Source organism: Balaenoptera ricei, chromosome 1, assembly GCF_028023285.1.
Source record: "Balaenoptera ricei isolate mBalRic1 chromosome 1, mBalRic1.hap2, whole genome shotgun sequence".
NCBI classification, from domain to species: domain Eukaryota; kingdom Metazoa; phylum Chordata; class Mammalia; order Artiodactyla; family Balaenopteridae; genus Balaenoptera; species Balaenoptera ricei.
In genome coordinates, this window is record NC_082639.1 from 99034426 (window position 1) to 99058495 (window position 24070).

Sequence of the window (24070 nt, forward strand, 5' to 3'; positions counted from 1 at the left end):
TGGTCCTCCGGGTTTTTTATCTTTGCGCCCTTGTTTCTAGCACAGGCTTCGTAAAAGAAAAAAAGAGAGAGCAGGCAAGCCACGTTACCAGGTTTTCAACAACCAGTTTTCTAAAGCAGAGCCAAAGCGCACTTCATTTATTAACATTTTGGATGAAATGAAACGTTAATATGCCCGATCAATCAGGGCACCCGAAACCCGCCGTTCCTAAGCTGCCCGTACCATGAGGGTAAACACGAAGCACTCGCCACCGTCCGGTCCAGAAATCGCTTAGAAGGTGGAAAGTTGCAGAAGCCGAGCCGTGAGGGTCGTAAGCCCACCCCCGAGCCCGGGCCGGAGGACTACGCTTCCTCCCGGAAGTGACGCGAGCTCAATCCCAGCTAGGCTCTCCCCAAACAAAAGGGATCTCGGGGCCCCGGGAGGAGCCTAAAAGACATTGGAGAAGCCCCTCCTCCAGCCGGAGCGGATTGGTGTCGGGGCTGGAGAGGCGAGAAGGAGATTGGCCCTGCCGAATGCCAGGGCCCTCGCCAGGCGGTCGAGGGGCGGGGCCTCGGAGGGCTGTGGATGGAGCGGCTGGCGGAGGCGGCAGGGAGCGGAGCCCCGAGCGCTGGGAAAAGGTAGGAGCCGCTGGCGCCTGGGCTTGGCGGCGGCTGGGAGGCCGGGTCCTCGAGAGAAAAGCAGGGGTAGGACCACCGGTGTCCTCCCGCTGCCGTCCCAACTGCCACTCGCGCCCATCCCCTGAGGGGGCGGAGCCGTCTCGTCTACCTCCCGGTATTCCCTGAGGAGGCGGCTCCTCAACCTTCGAGGGTGCTCGCAGCCACTTATTGTCCCTCGTCAACCCCAGCTCCCCAGAAGGGGCTGCCCTCCTGACACCCTCCGTTTAAAGGGCCCCCTCGCCCAGCCCCTCAACCTTGGGAGAAGGCGTGCGGGTTCCCATTCCGTAGACTGCCGTCCCCACCCCCGTTTGTCTGGCCGCCCCCGGGAGGCCAGACATCCCTTCCTACACCTGTCCTGCTCGCTAGGGTGGGACCAGAGCTAGTTCCATCCGTAAGATAAAAATTAGTGTTTTCCAAAAAAAAAAAAAAAAAGAGCGATGGGGCGATGCAAAAATCAGAGACCCGACCTAGACTGCCAGCTCCACGGACGAAACGGCCTTCCCCCGCTTGGGTTCTTCCCATCCCCCATTCTCTGATCTTCAGCCTTCCGCCTTAAGCCCCTAGGATCCTCTGTTCGCCTGTGGGGCATCGAGGGCTCACCTGCTTCGGGACCTTTTTAGTCTCTGGAGGAGGGAGAAATAGTAACCTTCCCCGCCCCCCTTTGTACCTTTATTCCTTGAGGGAGAACCCAACCTCTAAGGGTTTTTTTAGGTTTGAGTTGCATTTCGTTTTTGCTTTCTCACCCTATTTCTTCCCTGAAAACTTGATGAAAAACCACCCTTTGGTATTTCATAGTGAGGTGGGCGTGTTGGATATCTACAGAGTTGGTCTTGCGTGGGTAGGAATGCAGTGTATATTGTTGGACTGTCAGTGAATAACAGAATGCTTTCAAGTGAAACAGTACAGATAAGTAAATAAAGAGCTTTAGATTAGGAATGAGTATCTCCTAGTCTAGGGTGGGCTGGTCTGTTGCCCAGGGAGACTGCAGTTAACCTGGAAGGTATAGTTCTGTTGAAACAAAAGGCAGGAAGTGTTTGAAGAAAATTCAGGTTCAGCGGTCTAGGTTCATGATTAATCTGGTCCGGTGGCCATTGGTTACTCTCTAGCCCCTATTTTATGGTGGGTTTTTCCCTCCAGGTGAAACTGATATATATATGTACATATATATATATATATATATATGTATATATATGATGTTGTTGATTGGTTTTACAAGACCACTATCATCTACCAAAATTCAGGGGATGAAAATTAAAAGCACATTTTAAATCTCAGCGATAAGGATAAATAAAAGCAAGGTAAACTCCAGCTATTCACACACGTGACTACTACCAAAGAGTGTCCCTATAGTGTGCTCATAAAGGCCTTCATTTCAGCAGGTGCAAAATATTGATGATTTTGGCCTAATGTTAATGCCATTGAATCCCTAGTAATCATCTATTGCTAGCACTTTCATATATTAAAATTTGCCATATTTTTTTAGCATTGTTTCTTTTGCTTTCGGTCTGAAGTCTGTCTTACTACTGTTATTTATAGCCAAAGATAATAACAATGGGATGCAAGGAGTTGGAATCATGGGGGCAATTATAACAGCTGTCTTTTACCTTCCTGATTAGAGTCTCTGAAGGTAGACTTTCTGAAGGTAATTAATTTTGAAGAGTTAGGTTCGAAGTTTTCAGAGCCAGTCTCAGTGCTCACAGATCTGCCCAGTGATTGTTTCCAGATCTCCGATAAAAAGGCACAAAGAAGAAACTGTGGAGGGTCTCTCCAGCAAACACAAAGTGTACTGCGATAGGTGGGTAAGGGCCCCTAGCAATAGCAGCAGAAAAGAACTAAAAGCAGAACAGGAATTCCCAAAAAGATATATCTTATTACATGAGCAGAGAACAGAAAATAAACTGAGGTAAGAGACTAAGGAAAACAAAGTTGCGGTGATTGCCAGGGCCTTAATGAGCAGAGAGGAAAAAGCAAATAATGCTCTTTGATTACTTGGCACAGTAAGCAGGATCTGTTTGATACACATTTGAGTCTTGGAAATCTTTCCTTTAACTTTTTCAACACTTGTTTGGTTATATCAGATGAAGAAAAACATTGTATGCAGAGATTTTTTAAGGTATATTTGTAATCTGCCTCATTAAATTATAAATTCTTTGAGAGAGGTATTAGTATGTTTTGTTTCATCTTTGTACCTTTATAGTATATAGTTTGTATTGCCTAGTATATAGTTTGTATTGCCTAGTATATAGTTTGACTTCATGAACGTTTGTTGAACTTAGTTTGAAGCTGACCCCTTCGGGTAGACTAGAAACATAATTTACTGATAAGATATGGCACATCTTGTTAGTATAAACAGTCCATAAAGAATTTAATATTAAATATTCTTCCTCTTTAGCATTTAAACAAAGGTGAAGAATTAGTGTCTGATTTTAGTTATTGGTTGGTTTTATTTTAAATATTTCAATATATAGCTAAGATGCCTAAGTAAGGGAAAACAAAGCTTGTATATGTCATGATCTCAGACATATGATACAAGGATTTTTAGGCCACTGAATTGGTGTTTAGTGGCATGATACAAGAAGCAGAGATTTATTTCTAGAGGAAGTTTGTCCAGTCTGTGGTGGTTGACCCCAGGAATAGCTTGTCAACCTGTTACTAAAGGCCATTTTTTCTTATTTCCTGGATGTTTGCTGATAATAACTAAAAATCACATCTTCCTAGTTTCAGTTCAAAGCATTTCAGTGAGAAAATGGCTTATTTATGGTGAGGCTATAAAGTGTGCTGATTTACAGCACAGACTTTAAAGGCAGACCTGAGTTAAGATTCCAGCTCTGCTGCCCTTTTGCTGTGTGACCCAGGGAAATGGCAGTTTTCTATCTTCACCATATCTCAGTTTCCTCAGCTGTGACTTAAAAATGACTTTCAGAGATTTTTTTTTTTAGAAGATTACATGAACATGACATACAGGAAGCACTCAGTAATTGGTAGGTATTATTGCATTATTATTAGCACTTTGCACGTGAGTTAAAGAATTTAATATTAAATATTCTTTTACTCCTTTAGCATTTAAACAAATGTGAAGAATTAGTGTCTGAGTTTAGTTATTGGTTGGTTTTGTTTTAAATATTAGAATATATAGCTAAGCTTCCTAATTAGAGGGAAACAAAGCTTGTGTATGTCATGATCTCAGACATCCGACAGAAGAGTTTTTAGGGCAGCGCATGTGTCTTACGGTATGTGTGTTTCATAATTTTGTCATGTACCTTATCTTCCTTAAACTTTTTGGCCCTGGAAAAGGAAAGGCAAGGGATTCAACCGTCTGATGTCTTCTCTCTGAATTGTCAGTTGTTTGACTCCACACTGTCTTAAGTACCTTCACCCTCAGTGTCATATAAATGGTTTCGTGGATACCGTGATCATGGTGCAGGGTTGTACCTTCTGTGAGATTTAAGGGATTTTCAATGGTAATTTTGATTGACAGTGATTTTTGCCTCTTGAATAACTCTTCTACTACCCCCAAAGTAAGGAGCAATCATAAGAACAACTCAAATGGGTGAGAAGAAACTATGGATAGGGAAGTTAAGAGTGGAGGTGGGGGAGTGGAGGACAGGGGTTTGTGGGTTGAGGAAAACAGGACTACAAGCAGGCATTGAAGTAAAGAATGTAGTAATATGGTTTCTCCCTGCCAACTATTTCCAAACTCTGTATTTCGGGTCCAAAGCCAGAGCTTCCACTCTAAATGTGTGCTTTGCTGCTAAATGAATCGTTTCTGCCTTTTGGAGCCACAAAGAATGTAATCCTTAATTGTTACTGAGTTTAAAGAATATAATCCTTAACTGTTACTGAGTTCAAATAGAAGCTAGGAAGGAAGATAGGAGAGCACAGGACGATGGAGTTTACAGACAAAAAAGACTCCTGACCCTGAGCCTTGGGAGCATCTGCATGGGTCCTTTGTGCAGAGCTGCTGGGGAAGGAGAGGCTGCAGTGTGCTCTGGGTCAGCTCGCCTAGAAAGGTGAGCCAGGGAGGAAGGAGTGCAGAGGGAGAAGCAAGCAGGGATGAGTTGTTTTAATGAGAAATAAGATCTATAAATTATAACAGAGGAGAATGAACTGACGGGTAAGTTGTAGAAAAAAGGAGCACTAAGTTTGGGGTTTTTTGAAGGAAGGTGTTCCCCATTCCTTGGTTTCTGCCAAGTAGTCCTTTCTGTTGTAGCGGGTTGAACAGGAGTGAGAACAGAACCAATCTGGTTCTTAACTGGTTTAATATTTGACGGTACAAACAAGATCTGGTGTAGTCCTATGTATCAGCTTCTTCTTATTGCCTCTTGTTCTTAAATTGAAGACATGGAAGAAATTTTCTGAAAAGGCTCCACCCCTAAAGACTTCTCTGCTTCTAAACCTTTAGCCTTCGCCACACTCGCTGAGTCTGAACGCGTTCTTCTTGGGGGTCTAGTTACTTCTCATTCAGCGTGTCTCGCATCACAGCCATTATTTCCCCCCCAAAACCCGTTCCTTTTCTAACATCCCTGTTTCTGTTAATGACATCGTCATTATAGTCACCCAGCCTTAAAAACCTCAGCTGATCTGGGATTATTTCCCCTCTTACCTCCTTAAAAAAGCCAGTACCAAGTTACTATACATTCTTTATAAAGTCTCTTGCATCGGTCTTTTTTTTTTTCCCTATTCTTACTGCCACCATCCTATTTCACACATTTTAACCTCATACCTGTACTGTTAAAGTTTTCTCCCAACTGCTTTTTCTGCTTCCAGTTTCTCTTCAGTCAAATCAGCTCTGTACGTCAAGCTTTAACCTTCCTGAAACTATATTTTTATTGTGAGATTCACCTAGTTAAAAATGTTTAGTGGCTTCTTATTTCCCAGAAGATAAAGTCCAGTTTTGTACACTGTAATTCAAGGTACTGCACTGTACATTTCTTTCCAGCCAGCATGTTTTGATTACCCCTTTGAACCAGAGACTGCTGGGTGCTAAGTTTATCAAGCTGAATAAGACAGAGTATTTGTCTAGAAGAGCAGAATCTTATGAGACAAAAGACAGCTATGTAAATAGATGAATTGATGTAATAGAATGTGATAACTGCTCTTGGGTTATGAATAAGATACATATCCATTATGCATTTAATATGATTTCAAAATAGTTGTGATATTTTTAGAAAACCCGTTTATCAGTATTATGAGTTAAAATTGTAACTTGATTAAAAGCTGTAGAAATTCAGTGGAAGCAAAGGCATGCTTTTCACTTATATCCTAAGTCACAAAAAGCCAGTCTAGGCAGAAGATTGTCCTTTTTCTTTCCCAAGTAGTGTGCAGATAACCATTGGCCTGAATACGTGTTGTGTGTGTTCCTAAGCTGCCTTTCCCAGGAACTGGCCAGGCCATCTCCTTCTTGGAGCAGATCAACCTACCAGGTTAGAAGGAGTAAACTTGTTTTGATTTCTAAATTAGACACATGAGTGGTAGAAAGTGAGAACTCATTGGAAAAAAGGAAAACTTCATTATCCTTACAGATGAAACCAACTATATGCTCTCCAGGGATGAGAAGTGAGAGAACTGACCAGTCACTAAGTCATTTAAACCATTCAGTATCCTGTTAGAGTACGTCTTGTCATCCCCATTTTATAGATGAAGAACTGAAAGCTCAAAGATTATGTGGATCAAGGAAGTATGAAGTGGTAGAGCCAGGATGCAAACCTAGGTCTGTAGGGCTCCAAAGTCCAAGCACTTTTCACTGCAACACACTGCCTCCCAGAAGAGTTACTGTCCCCAAAAAACCTTGGAGCAAAAACAATTGCCAGGTCTGTTAGTCATTTTCAACTGATACCAAATTGTTAAACTTTTTTAAAAATCAGTGGTCTGACTTAGAAGACAGAAGTTAAAAGGCAAAACAACATCATCAGTTACAACATTCTGTTACAGGCTTTTGTGAAATTTTTTTACAGTTCGGGGAGAGTCAGGTTATGGGCATAGCTAAAACACAGATACCTTGACTGTATTACAGTTCATCCTCCACACCATATGCTCTGTTTCTTCCTGGTTTGAAATCCTGATGGAGTCAACGACTTCATCCAACATTAATGTGGAATATTTGAAGGGTTCTTGTATTCCAGGCTGCCTGTAGAATTGAGGCCCATGAATCATTTTACTGGAAATAAAATCAATCTACATATTATTTTCCCTCATTGTGGTATTTTACAAATCATGGTGGCATTATTTCAGAAAAGCAAAAATTTAGGGGAATGATGGACAGATAGATGATCTAGACAGATATACGTATTTCAATGAAATCATGTTATAATTTCATTGAAATAAATAAAGCCACTGACAAATAATACCCGAAATGGTAAATACTGCTGGTAATTTTCTGATATTAGAAGACATATTTTTAATTTTAATGAAAAAATGTGTTAACGTAAAAACTATTCTTCATTTTCATTAACATACATTCCAGTAGCTTAACTAATGTAGCTCTTCTGGTTTGGTCTTGTCTCAGATGAGAATACTTGAAAAGGTGTAAACAGATATCCAGGTAGACAGACCTGTTTTTAATAGCGTTGTGCCAGATGTCCTCATTTTGGGGGAGAGATGTTTGAATGCTTGTTTATGGGCATGAGGCCACTTCCTCCCTTTCTTCAGGATGCATATAAATGTTGTTGGCAACATGTAGGAGAGACAATGATAGAAACAGATGTACACACATAGTAAGAGAGACGGACATTCACACACACACACAGATACACTAGAGATGTATGAGTCTTAAAACAGAGCTAACCAAAACAAAACCCTGATATCCATCATGGTGTCCCAGAAGGTGGATTAGACTGGATCTTGATAATTTTACTATTTAACTATAATCTTCAGTAATTCACTTAACAACTCTGGCCTCAATTTTCATCTGTAAGATGAGAGTGCTAAATTAGATTATTTCTGAGGTCCCTTCCAGCTCTGTGAATCACATTTTAGCTGATAAAATGAGAAAATCAGATGTGAACAGTGGTTACCAAGTAGCAGTGGTTTCTAAGGAAGCCTCTGGAATCAAATTACTTAGGTTCAAATTCTGTTTCTGCCACATACTAGATGTGAGACTTTTAAGTTATTTAGCCTTTGTACCTCAGTTTTCCCATCTGTAAAATGGGGATGATGATGATGATGAACTTGTTGATAATGGTTATAGCATCTATCACCTAAGGTTGTAAGGACTGAATTAATACATGTCAAGTACTTAGAACACTGCCTGGAACATGTTTATGTTTAGCTCAATAAGTGTGTATCTTTTTTATTATTGCTATTATGGCTTGAATTCTTCTTAGAAAACTACTCTAGAAAACTCTGAGGAAAAAAATAAACAAATAAAAATAAAACTCTGAGGAAGTGGTGATTAACATTGGTAAGCTCAATTATATTACTAATTTCTGTACTAAGTATAAATCTAGAATATCTGGTATCCTAGAATCAGCTTTGAGTAGAGTACTGAAAGTACTTTAAGTATTGATCTTAAAGAATAATCAGCTTTATTACAGAACTGGTTTCTTGAGGCCTCCTTCAAAGTCCATATTGACAGTATTGGATAAACAAGCACCTCAATCCCTTAGCACTGTTGTAATTTCTTTGTAAGTGCATTATTCATATTATATTTCAGGATCCTGAAATTTACAGTCTCCAAAACTGTTTCAAAACCATTCTGTTTTATATAATCCTATACATAGTGTTGCTGGGAAAAAGCAGACTGATAAGACAAAGCAGGGCATTCTTTGTTCAGGCACTCACATGGTAAGGGGAAGGCTTTGATCTAGTTGCTGTAATAGTCTTTAAAAGTAGTAAATGTTGTATTAGTTTGCTAGAGCTGCCATAACAAGTACCACAGACTGGGTGGCTTAAACAACAGAAATTTATTTTCTCACAATCCTGGAGGCTAGAAGTCAGAAATCAATGTGTCAGCAGGATTGGTTTCTTCTGAGGCCTCTCTCTTTGGCTTGTTAAATGGCCATCTTCTCCCTGTGTCTTCACATGGTGTCTCCCTGTCCTGCGTTTTTGTCCAAATTTCTCTTCTTATAAGGACACCAGGCATATTAGATTAGGGCCTACCCTAATGACCTCTTTTTTTTCTTCTTCTTCTTTTGGCTATGCCACACAGCATGCAGAATCTTAGTTCCCTGACCAGGGATCGAACCCATGCCCCCCCGCAGTGGCAGCGCAGAGTCTTAACCACTGGACCACCAGGGAATCCCATGACCTCATTTTTTTTTAAATTTTTTTATATATTTGTGGCTGCATTGGGTCTTCATTGCTGCACGCGGGCTTTCTCTAGTTGCAGTGAGCGGGGGCTACTCTTCGTTGCGGTGCGCGGGCTTCTCATTGTGGTGGCTTCTCTTGTGAAGCACAGGCTCTAGGTGTTGGGCTTCAGTAGTTGTGGCTTGCAGGCTGTAGAGCACAGGCTCAGTAGTTGTGGCTCACGGGCTTAGTTGCTCCACGGCATGTGGGATCTTCCCGGACCAGGGCTCGAACCCGTGTCCCTTGCATTGGCAGGTGGATTCTTAACCACTGCGCCACCAGGGAAGTCCCCCATGACCTTATTTTTCACTTAATTACCTCTTTAAAGACCCTACCTTTAAATACAGTCACATTATGGGGGTACTGGGGATTAGGACTTCAACATATAATTTTGGGGTTAGAGGACACAATTTAGCCCATAACACGTTATAACACATAGACACACAAGAATACAAATACTCAGGTAATATCTTTTACCTTCAACTGAAAGAAGATTGATTTGACATTTGTAGTAAAGCTTTTATTGCATAGTACTGTAGAATTCAGTTAAAAGGTTTGTTTTTCTATCTTGGTTTTAGAATCTGTAAATAATAATAGCAGAAACAACTGTCTGTAGTAAATGTACAAAAGATCTGCTTTCGTGATGAGAAAATTTATTTTCTGATAATATTTTGACAAGTTTTTCTTTACTAGCCTAATCCTAAAATGCCAAAAGTGGAATGAGAGGTACAGTTTGGAATGTTGTCACTCTCTTACCCCCAAACGCATAAATAACCTTTATGAAAAACCAGAAGTGCCAGAGGGTGGGAAGGCTAAATCTTGAGATAGTCAAGGTAATGTGTCAACACCTTCCACCCTCAGATAGGAGGTTGCTTTGGATACATTTTTTTAAAAATAGCAGTGCACTTTTGTCCATTTTAGATTTGGTATTTATAAATGTGACGTGTTTATTTTTTTTAATTTCATATATACTGGGTTCTTAAGGAAGTACATTATCTAATGGAAAGCTGTCAAAACAGCCATTTTGTATGTCAGTGTTGACTCTTTGAATTTTTAGAATTAACTGGCCTCCCAAATTTTGGTTTTGCTTATATGTACTGGAAAGAGTCTTTACATAATTGCAGCAAGTTTGCTTTACATCCGTGCTAATCCCTTATCACTGATACTAAAAACTTAACTGAATGGCCTGAATTTTAGTCAGCTGTAGCCCAAGTATAAATTTCTTTAATTTGATATCTGAGTATATAGGAAAGAAGTGATTTTTATCCAGTTTTGCAAGAGTGATCTCTTGGGTAAAATAACTGAATTCTTTTTTTTTTTTTTTTTGGTGCTAGCCAAGTGGATTTAAAAAAAAAAGATTTATGTAGTTTTTTTTGAGGTGCTTCTATGTCCAGAAATATCTGAGACTCACCTTAAAAATGTTTTCTCTCTTTCCTGTCCCACATTACCCACCACATAGAAATAAAGCCTTCAGTTCCACATAAAGACATACACACACCCAGATACTAGATAGACAAACATCTACGTGTACTCCACCCTGCCCTGCCTTACTCCTTACATAGTTGTAGCAACTGGGGTGTTTCTTTTTCTGCCACCCAATCTCCATGTGGTAAAAAGGCAACAATGCCTGCTATCAAAGAATGAGTTCCAGAGCAAAAGCTGAGACTTCCTCAAGAAGGAAGAGGCACAACCAGAACCAGAATGAGTGGATGTTGGGTCAAGGGAAAAGGCTAGAATAAAATGAACAGAGCCAGAGCAGCATACCTCCATAGCAAAATGAGCACTGCTGTTCAGGAGGTACAGTGGAGGTGCAGAGCCAGTGTCCTCCTTGATACCCATAATTTCTGTGGCTGTTGGCACATGAAAGTTCATACAGAAGAGATTCATGGACTTCCCTGGTGGTGCAGTGGTTAAGAATCCTCCTGCCAATGCAGGGGACACGGGTTCAAGCCCTGGTCCGGGAAGATCCCACATGCCGCGGAGCAACTAAGCCCGTGCGCCACAGCTACCGAGCCTGCGCTCTAGATCCCGTGAGCCACAACTACTGAGCTCACACGCCACAACTACTGAAGCCTGCATGCCTAGAGCCCGAGCTCCACAACAAAAGAAGCCACCGTGATGAGAAGCCCACGCACCACAACGAAGAGTAGCCTCCGCTGGCCGCAAGTAGAGAAAACCCGTGCAGCAACGAAGACCCAATGCAGCCAAAAATAAATAAATAAATTTATTAAAAAAAAAAAAAAAAAAGAAGAGATTCATGCTCTCCTGGCTGTTGGCCCTGACTTGGTGGGAAGTAGCATGTGAATAGACCATATTGTAAGCTGGGCAAACTCATGTTTGAAATCATTTATTAATAACTTAAAAACAAGTTTCATACCTAATCTATAAATAGGCTAATTTTTCCAGGGTATTAAAATATGTGTAACTTTTTATTATATATGCTTATATATTTTTTTAATTGAGAAAACTATAAAGCTTAATATAGCTACAGCTAGCTGTACCACAGTGTATGATAATATATACAGACAACTTGTCCACAGGTGGTTTTTATTTCAAATTTATAGACTGTAGCATTCCTTAGGCAGAAATATCTACATCTAAACTTTAAGGAAAGTTGGGTCTTGGAGAGATTCTACCAGAAGGAATGAGCTGAGCATCTGGTTGAAATGATCTTGTCTTTCACAGTTACTTAACAGACAATGACAAGTAACAGCTCATTTAGAAAATAAGTGGAGAATGAGTCTGTAGACTACAATGTAACATGCCAAAAATCTGGCAGTCATATTTCTGATAATGAATATGGAGTTAGAAACAGCCTTTTTCTGAAAATCTTAGACCATATAATTTATATATTGGCAGAAACTGGAGTCGAATGGACTTGGTACTTTAAATACCTTAAATACAAGACAAAATTTATGTTTTATCAAATAAAAATTTGGGCCTATCTTTTTTGTTTAAGTTTGCAGGCTCTAATACACTATTAGAAAAACATAAACCAAAAGTTACATATAATTCAACATTTAATATTTGAAAATAAATGGGAAAAAGTAGAAGCTGGGATGAGTAATAAGCCCTACAAAGTTGAGGTGGTGACAGATTGATTTGTTTGTTTACTGATTGGCAAGAGATGAGGGGATGAGAATTTTCCTTACACAAATTTGGCAGTTTGAAAAGTTCAGTTGTAATTATGTTATTTTTTTTATCTGAGTGCATTGTGCATAAGTCATGGTGATTCAAGCAAATAAGCTTTTATCAATTCAGGGAGAGAAAGTCAGTTTCTTCTGGGGACATTCATAAAATAGTCCTTGAAATGACAGTGAAAAGATTTTGAAAGACCTCACCTTCCCTAATTATGATTGCAAAAGGGAAGTCAGATTCCTGATATTTTTTCCTATATTACTCAGCTTCAACTTGAAGAAGTGGCTATTTTCTTCTTTCTTGTCTGTATCAACCAACAGCTGTCAGGCCTCATCAGCTATAATGACAGTTGACATTCTTGGGATTTACCAATTGTTTATAGTATGGTCACATAGACAATAAATTTCTTATTATTTTGCAGCATTGGAGATTTTTCCACCATGCTGATGACATTTTAAATATATTTGTCAATTTTCCCAAATTTTAACTGAAGAAAACTTTAAGAATTTATACTTGAGGACTAAAGTGTGACTGCCAGTTATCAGGTCAGTATCACCCCCATCCCCATCCCCACCCTCATACCACCCCCAGGAATATCACTGCCATACTAAAACATAATGCAGTTTTACTATCGTTCATTTATATTTCGGACAAAAAGTTACTGCAATGTGTTGTGTGTTAAAATTAGATTCAAATGTAAAGGACAGCAAAGAACTGCTAAATTTTAATATTTATAAAGAATGGTTATAGGAATATGCGAAAACAGACCTCTTGGGTTTGAATTACACAGCTGTGGCCCTTTTTTTCCCCTACTGTGTTGTATTTGTATTATATTTATTTCATGTAGACACCAAGCTAAATAAGTTGATACATTAGCAAAATGTTCCAGATATTAAAATTTGTGTGCAGAAGTTATTTACAAATGTAGAGGTAACATGAATATTGTTCTTTATGCCATTGACAAATAATAGAATTTTTTCTTGCCTAGGCTAGACTGTTTTATAATTAAAGTGACTTAAGGTTGTTTCAATTTCACTCTTTTATGAGGACGTATATGTATCACAACAGATCAAAAAGTGTGATTTAGGTACAGTCTGTTTTAGTTCCTTGTATATTTACCTGTAATTTTTATTTAATTGATTTCTCTAACAAATAATTCTTGATTTTCACTCATGAAAGCTTAGAATGGAACCATGAAGGACTTTGGAGATTATCTAGTCTGTTTTATTTTACCTGTGAGGAAACTCAATGCCAGAGCAACTAGGTAATTTTTTTTTCTCAAAGCAATATAGCTGTTTAGTAGCAGAGCTGAGACTAAAACTCTATACTCTTCACTCCCGGTCTATTATATTTTATTATATCACACTGCATCCTTAAGCCACAGTTTTAGATTTCTAAATGAGAATGTTTAAGGAATATAAAGATATTGAAGGAAAAAAGAGTAATATGTGTAAACACTATCATTTTTAGCTCTATTCCTAGTTGATTTACTCAGTGCAGTTGGTATTTATGGAGCGCCTTTACCAAGTGCCCATTATTCTGCTTAACATCAGGGGAGGGGTGAGAAAAGGAATAAAATGATAGGATTTTTTTCTCTGCCTTATAATCTCCTTGAGAGAGATTAAAACATGAAACCATCAGGAATTGGGGGAAGGGTTTCATCTAAGAAACCAGTGTGACTCAAATGGTAGTTTAAATTCCTCATCATTATTCACTCCAGGATGCTATCATCCTTCTTCATTTGTGGTTCCCAACTACAAAAGGCAGCCAGAGTCACTTATTTCTGAAGTAATTGATCTTGGCTGCCCCCAATTTTGGTAATGCCTTCCTTGGAATTCTTTTGGAAAGTGAGAGAGGATAGTAGTTCTTAATAATTAAACCATTGATCAGCTTCTATCAGGAACTTGGCAAGATATTTTATATTTATTAACTCAATCTTTACAACAGTCCTATGAGTTAGATATCATCATTTCACTTTCACAGTTAAGAAAACTGAGAATCAGAAAACTTGCCCAGTCACACAACTAGGAAGATGTTGACCTGGCATCTATCTGACTGCAAAGCCATGTGTTTTTTCCAGCATACCATCTTATGTTAAGTGTAGCTTTATTAGGTTTGTTGTTTTTTTGTTTTTTTAATTTTTTTTTAGCTTTTATTTTTAAAGTAACTGTTGTGAGGGCTCTCTAATACTGAAGTGCGAATGTGAGAATCGCTTACTAGTCGCTAGCCCTCACCAGTTAGAAAGTTAGCAGTTAGAGCTGAAGTTACATTGAACACGTTTTACCATGTGGCAAAAGATTTGTACAGTGTGTCCTGGAGCAACATCTAACAACACAGTGAAGTATGCATTTTCTACATGCTCTCCTTCGCTTAAAGGCAGTAGCTCTGGAAGGAATCAATGACTCTTTTGTGTGCCTCCTAAAATTTAATGTGCTCATAGGAGTTGGGAGTTACTGGAGGGTGTGTGAACTAGTCATGTTGTGATTCACTTTAAAAAAAAAACTATATGAGAGTGGCAATTTAGAAGTAAAGAGTGGAAGAGGGAAAATAGTACTTGCTCTACTTTAGAAGTTATGAAATGTATCTTACCATACACAATGGTCAGAAGATCCTTCCAAGATTGTACGCCGTCTAACTTCTATCTATGTGTGGTTTGTGAGAAATTAATCTTATGGAAAGGACTGAGTTTGTGCCATGTAATTCGCCATTTAACATATTTTGAAAGATGCAAGATTTCATAGAAATGTTAAGTTCATAGAACTTGTGAAGTCAAATAAATTCAGTTTATAGTAGCCTGGCCAATTAAGATGTTTAAACAATATATTTTAAGCAGTCATTTAAAAGTACATTTGTACATGGTTGCATTTAAGTCTTATTTTACTATATGAAATATAAACATTGTGATAGATGTTCTCTGCGAAAGTAGACAATTTAAAAGACAAATTTCTCCCTTACTCCCACCAAACATTATCTTTGCTCAAATTCATTTCAGCCAGTTTCAGAGGGATCCCACAATGTTTTATATACAGTTTTGGAATTCAGTTATCTAAAACTGGGATATCTTTTCGTGGTCAAACAATTTTTCATTGAAATAGTATTCATTGTAACAAAACTTTACCTGAACGTCTAGTGAACAAAATTAGTGACTAATTCTTTCTGAGATCTTCTAGGATGTTTGTTTATATGCCTGGAGGAAAAATGATGAAAATTTGATCTTTGTGAATGGTGATGAAATCAATAATTAAAATGAATTTTATTTTCTTTTACTGCTCAGTTTATGATTAACATCAGAAAGTTCTTATTTTTCCATTTAATTATAACCATTTCCTTTCTTAAAGTATTTTCTACTCTAATTGTTGCTCTTTTCTTACCTGTCTCACTTTATTTTTTCTTTAATAGTATCAAATTAACTCTGTCTTCTGGAGATTATCTGATTGTTGTCCTTGTTTTAGGCTTTCAGGATGAATCTGGAAAAACTCAGCAAGCCAGAACTCCTAACACTATTCAGTATTCTTGAAGGAGAGCTTGAAGCAAGGGACCTTGTTATAGAAGCTTTAAAGGTATGTTTAAAAAAAAAAGAGAGAGAGAGAGAGAGAGTGGTCATCATATGTTTGAAAGCCATATCATTGGTTAACTAGGATATTTCTATAGCCCCAGTTGAAGTTGAGAGGCCTGGGTATATATATCAATACTTGCTATAGCAGCCACCTGTATGGTATGATTTTGGGACACTGATGAAGCCTTTCTGCTTCCAAATAGTTCCTTTAGTCTCTCTACCTGATGTCTAGACTTTGAACTTCATTCTTTAGCTTAGTAGCGTTAGCTGTTTCTGAATGCCAACCCCTTGAGAACTTGATGAGACCTGTTTCCTAAAAAATCTATATACACGCATATACCATAATTCAGGATATAATATCTGACAGATCAAGGACCCCATTAAGACCGTGAATAGATTCCCTAGATCCCAGATTAAGAATCCTTACTTTTTTTTCAGTATTTGATATCTGTTAAAATACACGGGGCTGGGGGGTGGTAGATGGCAACTCTACTTTCCACTCAATTTTGCTGTGAACCCAAAACTACTCTAAAAAAGTCTACGTAAAAAAAAAAATCAAGAGAGCATAACTCCTTTAAAGGGTCTTGAATCTTTTATACCTTGGTAAGGATGTTTCCCAATCTGTCTTGAAATCAGATTTGGAGAGGGGAAGAAAAGAGCTTAAGGCTATCCGTGTGAATAGTAGGAAGATGATACCCCCATAGGAGAGGAGAAATGGCCAAAGAAGATGAGACTTGGGCATGCTGAAGAAAGCATAGTCTCTGCCGAAAAACTATGGCTTTTTTGTTTTCCCTTAGAGCTTTGTAATGTGTGATAAGTGATTTCCACTTATCCAGGCCCCCTACTGGACAAAGGCACCATTTCCAGTGGTTTCATTTCTCCGAAGTGCATGAGGCAGTTAGTCCCCTTCTGGTATGGGGGTAGAGTCTGACTTATTTTCCTTTTCCCACTTACTTCAGTCTTGTTTTGCATGGTGTCCCTGGGGATCATCTGTTTATGGCTTTGACACGTGTCTAGTCATGTGATAAAGTTCATTGCCCGAGTCTTTGCCTGTCATGCCACTAAGCATGACTGTGTGACCTTGGTAAAGTCATTCAGTCTGTCTGAAACAAAGCTTCCTTGGTCTGTATTAAAAAGAAATGATTAATAACTAGTATTTCTGTGTAACATTATAATTTGCATGACATTACAAATACTCCAACAATGTAGGATTCATTTCTTCTCCCTTTATTTATATTCTCTCAGTACATATCATGTACCCCATATCCAAGCAACAGTCAGTGGTAGCTAATCATTTGAATTGATGTCTCTAGTGTGCCCTCAACAGTGCCTGACTTTTTAATGACTCCCCTGCCAACATATATTACATAAAAATGTTCCCTCTGCTTGGTGACTCATTTCTGCCACATCCACAGGTCTTCCCCTTTTGTCACTATTGGGGATTTCTCATCCTTTCCCTGTACGTCCCTGAAAACTATTCTATTTCTCATAACCCCATCCCACTATTACCAGTAGTCCTAACCTGATTAAACCCAGGACACCCTCCCATTTATTTTCACATGTTTATCTGATCAATCAAGAGAAAAGAAAAAGAAGGACTGAGGAAAGTTTGAGTGCATTCCTAATCCTCACTCCTAATGCCTGTTGTTTTTCCTGCTTCCTTCCCTTCTCATCTGAGACCTCTGGCTCTCCTCTCCACAGGAATTATCAGCTTAGACCTGGAAGAGTTCCACTGCCTAGGCTGAACTAGAAAGTGCATTGTTCGTGTCCTTTTAGAACTCAGAAAGCATTTTCCCGGAGCAGCATTATTATAAATAGCAGTCAGATTTTAGAAAACTACAATAGCTTGGCAGCATGTGTTAAATAGCCTCACCTGAGGATCTGTCCCTGTTTGCACTGGGACTCCAGGAAGAATTTTCCTGTAAATATCGCAGTTGAGTTATACAAAAACTTCTGGGCCTCAACCCTCTCATAATTGGGGTAGGGGTTGGGGAATGGCTGCCTCTAACGAAAAATTAGAGGATGACCTTATTTTCTCTTTGCTTTTTAGCTTTAGAAATGATACAGACCTGTGGAGCTTTATGTTTGTTTTATTGAGCATATAGATGCTCAATAAATAGTTGTTGAACAGATGAAATGTATGCCATTGTTTTAAAAGATTGCCATAATATTTCAAAATGAATGTTGTGAATTATTAAATTTTACAGCCTGCCCTATGTGTGCTTAAACAGACTGCCTTCTGGTTTTAATGTTAACAGATGCTAAGGTGCTTGTTGCATATGTTTTCCTAAAAAAATTTTTTTCTGCGTGAATCCAATTTTAGTTACTTTAGGCAGCTTCTGACAAGTTGAAAGAGCAGCTTGAGAAGCAAGAGCTATAATTAAGAGAGCATTTTGATATAAGATACCATTCAGAATCAGGCACAAGTGTTGTGTTTAGTCTGTGCGTACAGCCTGTAGGTGGTAAAGTTCTCTTCTGAGGCTTAAACTATAGGCAGTTTAGGTGAAATGAATAGCTTCACCAGAAGTAATACATCTTTAAATAGTCTATTGTTAGATAAAATAAGTAGCAGCTGGGGGTCAAAATTGTTTCAGTCCTTTGAGAAAAGCAACTGCCATACCAGATTCTTAAAGTTAAAATGAAATCTCGTTTTATTTGTGGAGTAGGTTTTTGTTTTGGCTTGGTTTTTTTGTTATTTTTGTTTGTTTTTGGTTCTGTAGTATGTCAAGATTTCACTGCATTCTTTCTATATAGCTCTTGCTTAACAACAAACACTTGCTCTTCTTGGACTAATATGACAGCTCAGTAATTTTCTTCCTTTTAGTATTCTTTCTTAATTCATGCTTAGTTGATTGAAAAGGTTTTGGTCTTTGTCCTAAATAGCTATGATTGGTTCTTCCTTTATGTTTTTTTTTTTTTTTAATGTCTGAAACATTTATATTAACATGTTTCCATACAAATAACCCAATGAAAGTTTAGTATTAGTTGTTTTGTTTGTTTTTTTATACTGCAGGTTCTTATTAGGCATCAGTTTTATACACATCAGTGTATACATGTCAATCCCAATCGCCCAATTCAGCACACCACCATCCCCACCCCACCGCAGTTTTCCCCCCTTGGTGTCCATATGTCCATTCTCTACATCTGTGTCTCAACTTCTGCCCTGCAAACTGGCTCATCTGTACCATTTTTCTAGGTTCCGCATACATGCATTAATATACGATATTTGTTTTTCTCTTTCTGACTTACTTCACTCTGTATGACAGTCTCTAGATCCATCCACGTCTCAACAAATGACTCAATTTCGTTCCTTTTTATGGCTGAGTAATATTCCATTGTATATATGTACCACATCTTCTTTATCCATTTGTCTGTTGATGGGCATTTAGGTTGCTTCCATGACCTGGCTATTGTAAATAGTGCTGCACTGAACATTCGGGTGCATGTGTCTTTTTGAATTACGGTTTTCTCTGGGTATATGCCCAGTAGTGGGATTGCTGGGTCATATGGTAATTCTATTTTTAGTTTTTTAAGGAACCTCCATATTGTTCTCCATAGTGGCTGTATCAATTTACATTCCCACCAACAGTGCAAGAGGGTTCCCTTTTCACCACACCCTCTCCAGCATTTGTTGTTTGTAGATTTTCTGATGATGCCCATTCTAACAGGAGTGAGGTGATACCTCATTGTAGTTTTGATTTGCATTTCTCTAATAATTAGTGATGTTGAGCATCTTTTCATGTGCTTCGTGGCCGTCTGTATGTCTTCTTTGGAGAAATGTCTATTTAGGTCTTCTGCCCATTTTTGGATTGGGGTGTTTGTTTCTTTGATATTGAGCTGAATGAGCTGTTTATATATTTTGGAGATTAATCCTTTGTCCGTTGATTCATTTGCAAATATTTTCTCCCATTCTGAGGGTTGTCTTTTCGTCTTGTTTATGGTTTCCTTTGCTGTGCAAAAGCTTTGAAGTTTCATTAGGTCCCACTTGTTTATTTTTGTTTTTATTTCCATTACTCTAGGAGGTGGATCAAAAAAGATCTTGCTGTGATTTATGTCAAAGAGTGTTCTTCCTATGTTTTCCTCTAAGAGTTTTATAGTGTCCAGTCTTATATTTAGGTCTCTAATCCATTTTGAGTTTATTTTTGTGTATGGTGTTAGGGAGTATTCTAATTTCATTCTTTTACATGTAGCTGTCCAGTTTTCCCAGCACCACTTATTGAAGAGACTGTCTTTTCTCCATTGTATATCTTTGCCTCCTTTGTCATAGATTAGTTGACCATAGGTGCGTGGGTTAATCTCTGGGCTTTCTATCTTGTTCCATTGATCTATGTTTCTGTTTTTGTGCCAGTACCATATTGTCTTGATTACTGTAGCTTTGTAGTATAGTCTGAAGTCAGGGAGTCTGATTCCTCCAGCTCCATTTTTTTGCCTCAAGACTGCTTTGCCTATTCGGGGTCTTTTGTGTCTCCATACAAATTTTAAGATGATTTGTTCTAGCTCCGTAAAAAATGCCATTGGTAATTTGATAGGGATTGCATTGAATCTGTAGATTGCTTTGGGTAGTATACTCATTTTCACAATGTTGATTCTTCCAATCCAAGAACATGGTATATCTCTCCATCTGTTGGTATCATCTTTAATTTCTTTCATCAGTGTCTTATAGTTTTCTGCATACAGGTCTTTTGTCTCCCTAGGTAGGTTTATTCCTAGGTATTTTATTCTTTTTGTTGCAATGGTAAATGGGAGTGTTTCCATAATTTCTCTTTCAGATTTTTCATCATTAGTGTATAGGAATGCAAGAGATTTCTGTGCATTAATTTTGTATCCTGCAACTTTACCATATTCATTAATTAGCTCTAGCAGATTTCTGGTGGCAGTTTTAGGATTCTCTATGTATAGTATCATGTCATCCGCAAACAGTGACAGTTTTATTTCTTCTTTTCCAATTTGTATTCCTTTTATTTCTTTTTCTTCTCTGATTGCCGTGGCTAGGACTTCCAAAACTATGTTGAATAATAGTGGTGAGAGTGGACATCCTTGTCTCGTTCCTGATCTTAGAGGAAATGCTTTCAGTTTTTCACCATTGAGAATGATGTTTGCTGTGGGTTTGTCATATATGGCCTTTATTATGTTGAGGTAGGTTCCCTCTATGCCCACTTTCTGGAGAGTTTTTATCAGAAATGGGTGTTGAATTTTGTCAAAAGCTTTTTCTGCATCTATTGAGATGATCATATGGTTTTTATTCTTCAATTTGTTAATATGGTGTATCACATTGATTGATTTGCGTATATTGAAGAATCCTTGCATCCCTGGGATAAATCCCACTTGATCGTGGTGTATGATCCTTTTAATGTGTTGTTGGATTCTGTTTGCTAGTATTTTGTTGAGGATTTTTGCATCTATATTCATCAGTGATATTGGTCTGTAATTTTCTTTTTTTGTAGTGTCTTTGTCTGGTTTTGGTATCAGGGTGATGGTGGCCTCATAGAATGAGTTTGGGAGTGTTCCTTCCTCTGCAATTTTTTGGAAGAGTTTGAGAAGGATGGGTGTTAGCTCTTCTCTAAATGTTTGATAGAATTCACCTGTGAAGCCATCTGGTCCTGGACTTTTGTTTGTTGGAAGATTTTTAATCACAGTTTCAATTTCATTACTTGTGATTGGTCTGTTCATATTTTCTATTTCTTCCTGGTTCAGTCTTGGAAGGTTATACCTTTCTAAGAATTTGTCCATTTCTTCCAGGTTGTCCATTTTATTGGCATAAAGTTGCTTGTAGTAGTCTCTTAGGATGCTTTGTATTTCTGCAGTGTCTGTTGTAACTTCTCCTTTTTCATTTCTGATTTTATTGATTTGAGTCCTCTCCCTCTTTTTCTTGATGAGTCTGGCTAATGGTTTATCAATTTTGTTTATCTTCTCAAAGAACCAACTTTTAGTTTTATTGATCTTTGCTATTGTTTTCTTTGTTTCTATTTCATTTATTTCTGCTCTGATCTTTATGATTTCTTTCCTTCTGCTAACTTTGGGTTTTGTTTGTTCTTCTTTCTCTAGTTTCTTTAAGTGTAAGGTTAGATTGTTTACTTGAGCTTTTTCTTGTTTCTTTAGGTAGGCTTGTATAGCTATAAACTTCCCTCTTAGAACTGCTTTTGCTGCATCCCATAGGTTTTGGGTCGTCGTGTTTTCATTGTCATTTGTCTCTAGGTATTTTTTGATTTCCTCTTTGATTTCTTCAGTGATCTCTTGGTTATTTAGTAACGTATTGTTTAGCCTCCATGTGTTTGTCCTTTTTACGTTTTTTTCCCTGTAATTCATTTCTAATCTCATAGCGTTGTGGTCAGAAAAGATGCTTGATATGATTTCAATTTTCTTAAATTTACTGAGGCTTGATTTGTGACCCAAGATGTGATCTATCTTGGAGAATGTTCCGTGTGCACTTGAGAAGAACGTGTAATCTGCTGTTTTTGGATGGAATGTCCGATATATATCAATTAAATCTATCTGGTCTATTGTGTCATTTAAAGCTTCTGTTTCCTTATTTATTTTCATTTTGGATGATCTGTCCATTGGTGTAAGTGAGGTGTTAAAGTCCCCCACTATTATTGTGTTACTGTCGATTTCCTCTTTTATAGCTGTTAGCAGTTGCCTTATGTATTGAGGTGCTCCTATGTTGGGTGCATATATATTTATAATTGTTATATCTTCTTCTTGGATTGATCCCTGGATCATTATGTAGTGTCCTTCCTTGTCTCTTGTAACATTCTTTAATTTAAAGTCTATTTTATCTGATATGAGTATAGCTACTCCAGCTTTCTTTTGATTTCCATTTGCATGGAATATCTTTTTCCATCCCATCACTTTCAGTCTGTATGTGTCCCTAGGTCTAAAGTGGGTCTCTTGTAGACAGCATATATATGGGTCTTGTTTTTGTATCCATTCAGCCAGTCTATGTCTTTTGGTTGGGGCATTTAATCCATTCACGTTTAAGGTAATTATCGATATGTATGTTCCTATGACCATTTTCTTAATTGTTTTGGGTTTGTTTTTGTAGGTCCTTTTCTCCTCTTGTGTTTCGCACTTAGAGAAGTTCCTTTAGCATTTGTTGTAGAGCTGGTTTGGTGGTGCTGAATTCTCTTAGCTTTTGCTTGTCTGTAAAGCTTTTGATTTCTCCATCAAATCTAAATGAGATCCTTGCCGGGTAGAGTAATCTTGGTTGTAGGTTCTTCCCTTTCATCACTTTAAGTATATCATGCCACTCCCTTCTGGCTTGCAGAGTTTCTGCTGAGAAATCAGCTGTTAACCTTATGGGAGTTCCCTTGTATGTTATTTGTCGTTTTTCCCTTGCTGCTTTCAATAATTTTTCTTTGTCTTTAATTTTTGCCACTTTGATTACTATGTGTCTCGGCGTGTTTCTCCTTGGGTTTATCCTGTATGGGACTCTCTGCGCTTCCTGGACTTGGGTGGCTATTTCCTTTCCCATGTTAGGGAAGTTTTCGACTATAATCTCTTCAAATATTTTCTCTGGTCCTTTCTCTCTCTCTTCACCTTCTGGGACCCCTATAATGCGAATGTTGTTGCGTTTAATGTTATCCCAGAGGTCTCTTAGGCTGTCTTCATTTCTTTTCATTCTTTTTTCTTTAGTCTGTTCCGCAGCAGTGAATTCCATCATTCTGTCTTCCAGGTCACTTATCCGTTCTTCTGCCTCAGTTATTCTGCTATTGATTCCTTCTAGTGTAGTTTTCATTTCAGTTATTGTATTGGTCATCTCTGTTTGTTTGTTCTTTAATTCTTCTAGGTCTTTGTTAATCATTTCTTGCATCTTCTCAATCTTTGCCTCCATTCTTATTCCAAGGTCCTGGATCATCTTCACTATCATTATTCTGAATTCTTTTTCTGGAAGGTTGCCTATCTCCACTTCATTTAGTTGTTTTTCTGGGGTTTTTTCTTGTTCCTTCATCTGGTACATAGCCCTCTGCCTTTTCATCTTCTCTGTCTTTCTGTAACTGTGGTTTTTGGTCCACAGGCTGCAGGATTATAGTTTTTCTTGCTTCTGTTGTCTGCCCTCTGGTGGTTGAGGCTATCTAAGAGGCTTGATGGGAGGCTCTGGTGGTGGGTAGAGCTGACTGTTGCTGTGGCGGTCAGAGCTCAGTAAAACCTTAATCCACTTGACTGTTGATGGGTGGGGCTGGGTTCCCTCCCTGTTGCTGTGGCGGTCAGAGCTCAGTAAAACCTTAATCCACTTGACTGTTGATGGGTGGGGCTGGGTTCCCTCCCTGTTGGCTGTTTTGCCTGAGGCAACCCAACACTGGAGCCTACCCGTGCTCTTTGGTGGGGTTAATGGCAGACTCTGGGAGGGCTCACGCCAAGGAGAACTTCCCAGAACCTCTGCTGCCAGTGTCCTTATCCCCACGGTGAAACAGAGCCACCACTCGCCTCTGCAGGAGAC

The 24070-nt window shown here is 38.6% G+C and overlaps 1 protein-coding gene across 3 annotated transcripts in view; it reads left to right on the forward strand.

Annotated features, from left to right (window-relative positions):
• The first annotated feature begins 485 nt into the window (after positions 1-485).
• The window catches only part of CTTNBP2NL (CTTNBP2 N-terminal like), a 72435-nt gene continuing 48850 nt past the window's right edge, over positions 486-24070 (forward strand). The window contains exons 1-3 of one of the 3 annotated variants that reach the window (XM_059927805.1): positions 540-617; positions 12499-12622; positions 15530-15637. In XM_059927805.1, coding sequence (XP_059783788.1) covers positions 15539-15637 — 99 coding nt within the window. In that variant the 5' untranslated portion in view covers positions 540-617; positions 12499-12622; positions 15530-15538. Of the gene's footprint in view, positions 618-12498; positions 12623-13315; positions 13342-15529; positions 15638-24070 lie in introns of those variants that run through there. The other 2 variants (XM_059927822.1, XM_059927816.1) reach the window with 2 other exon arrangements.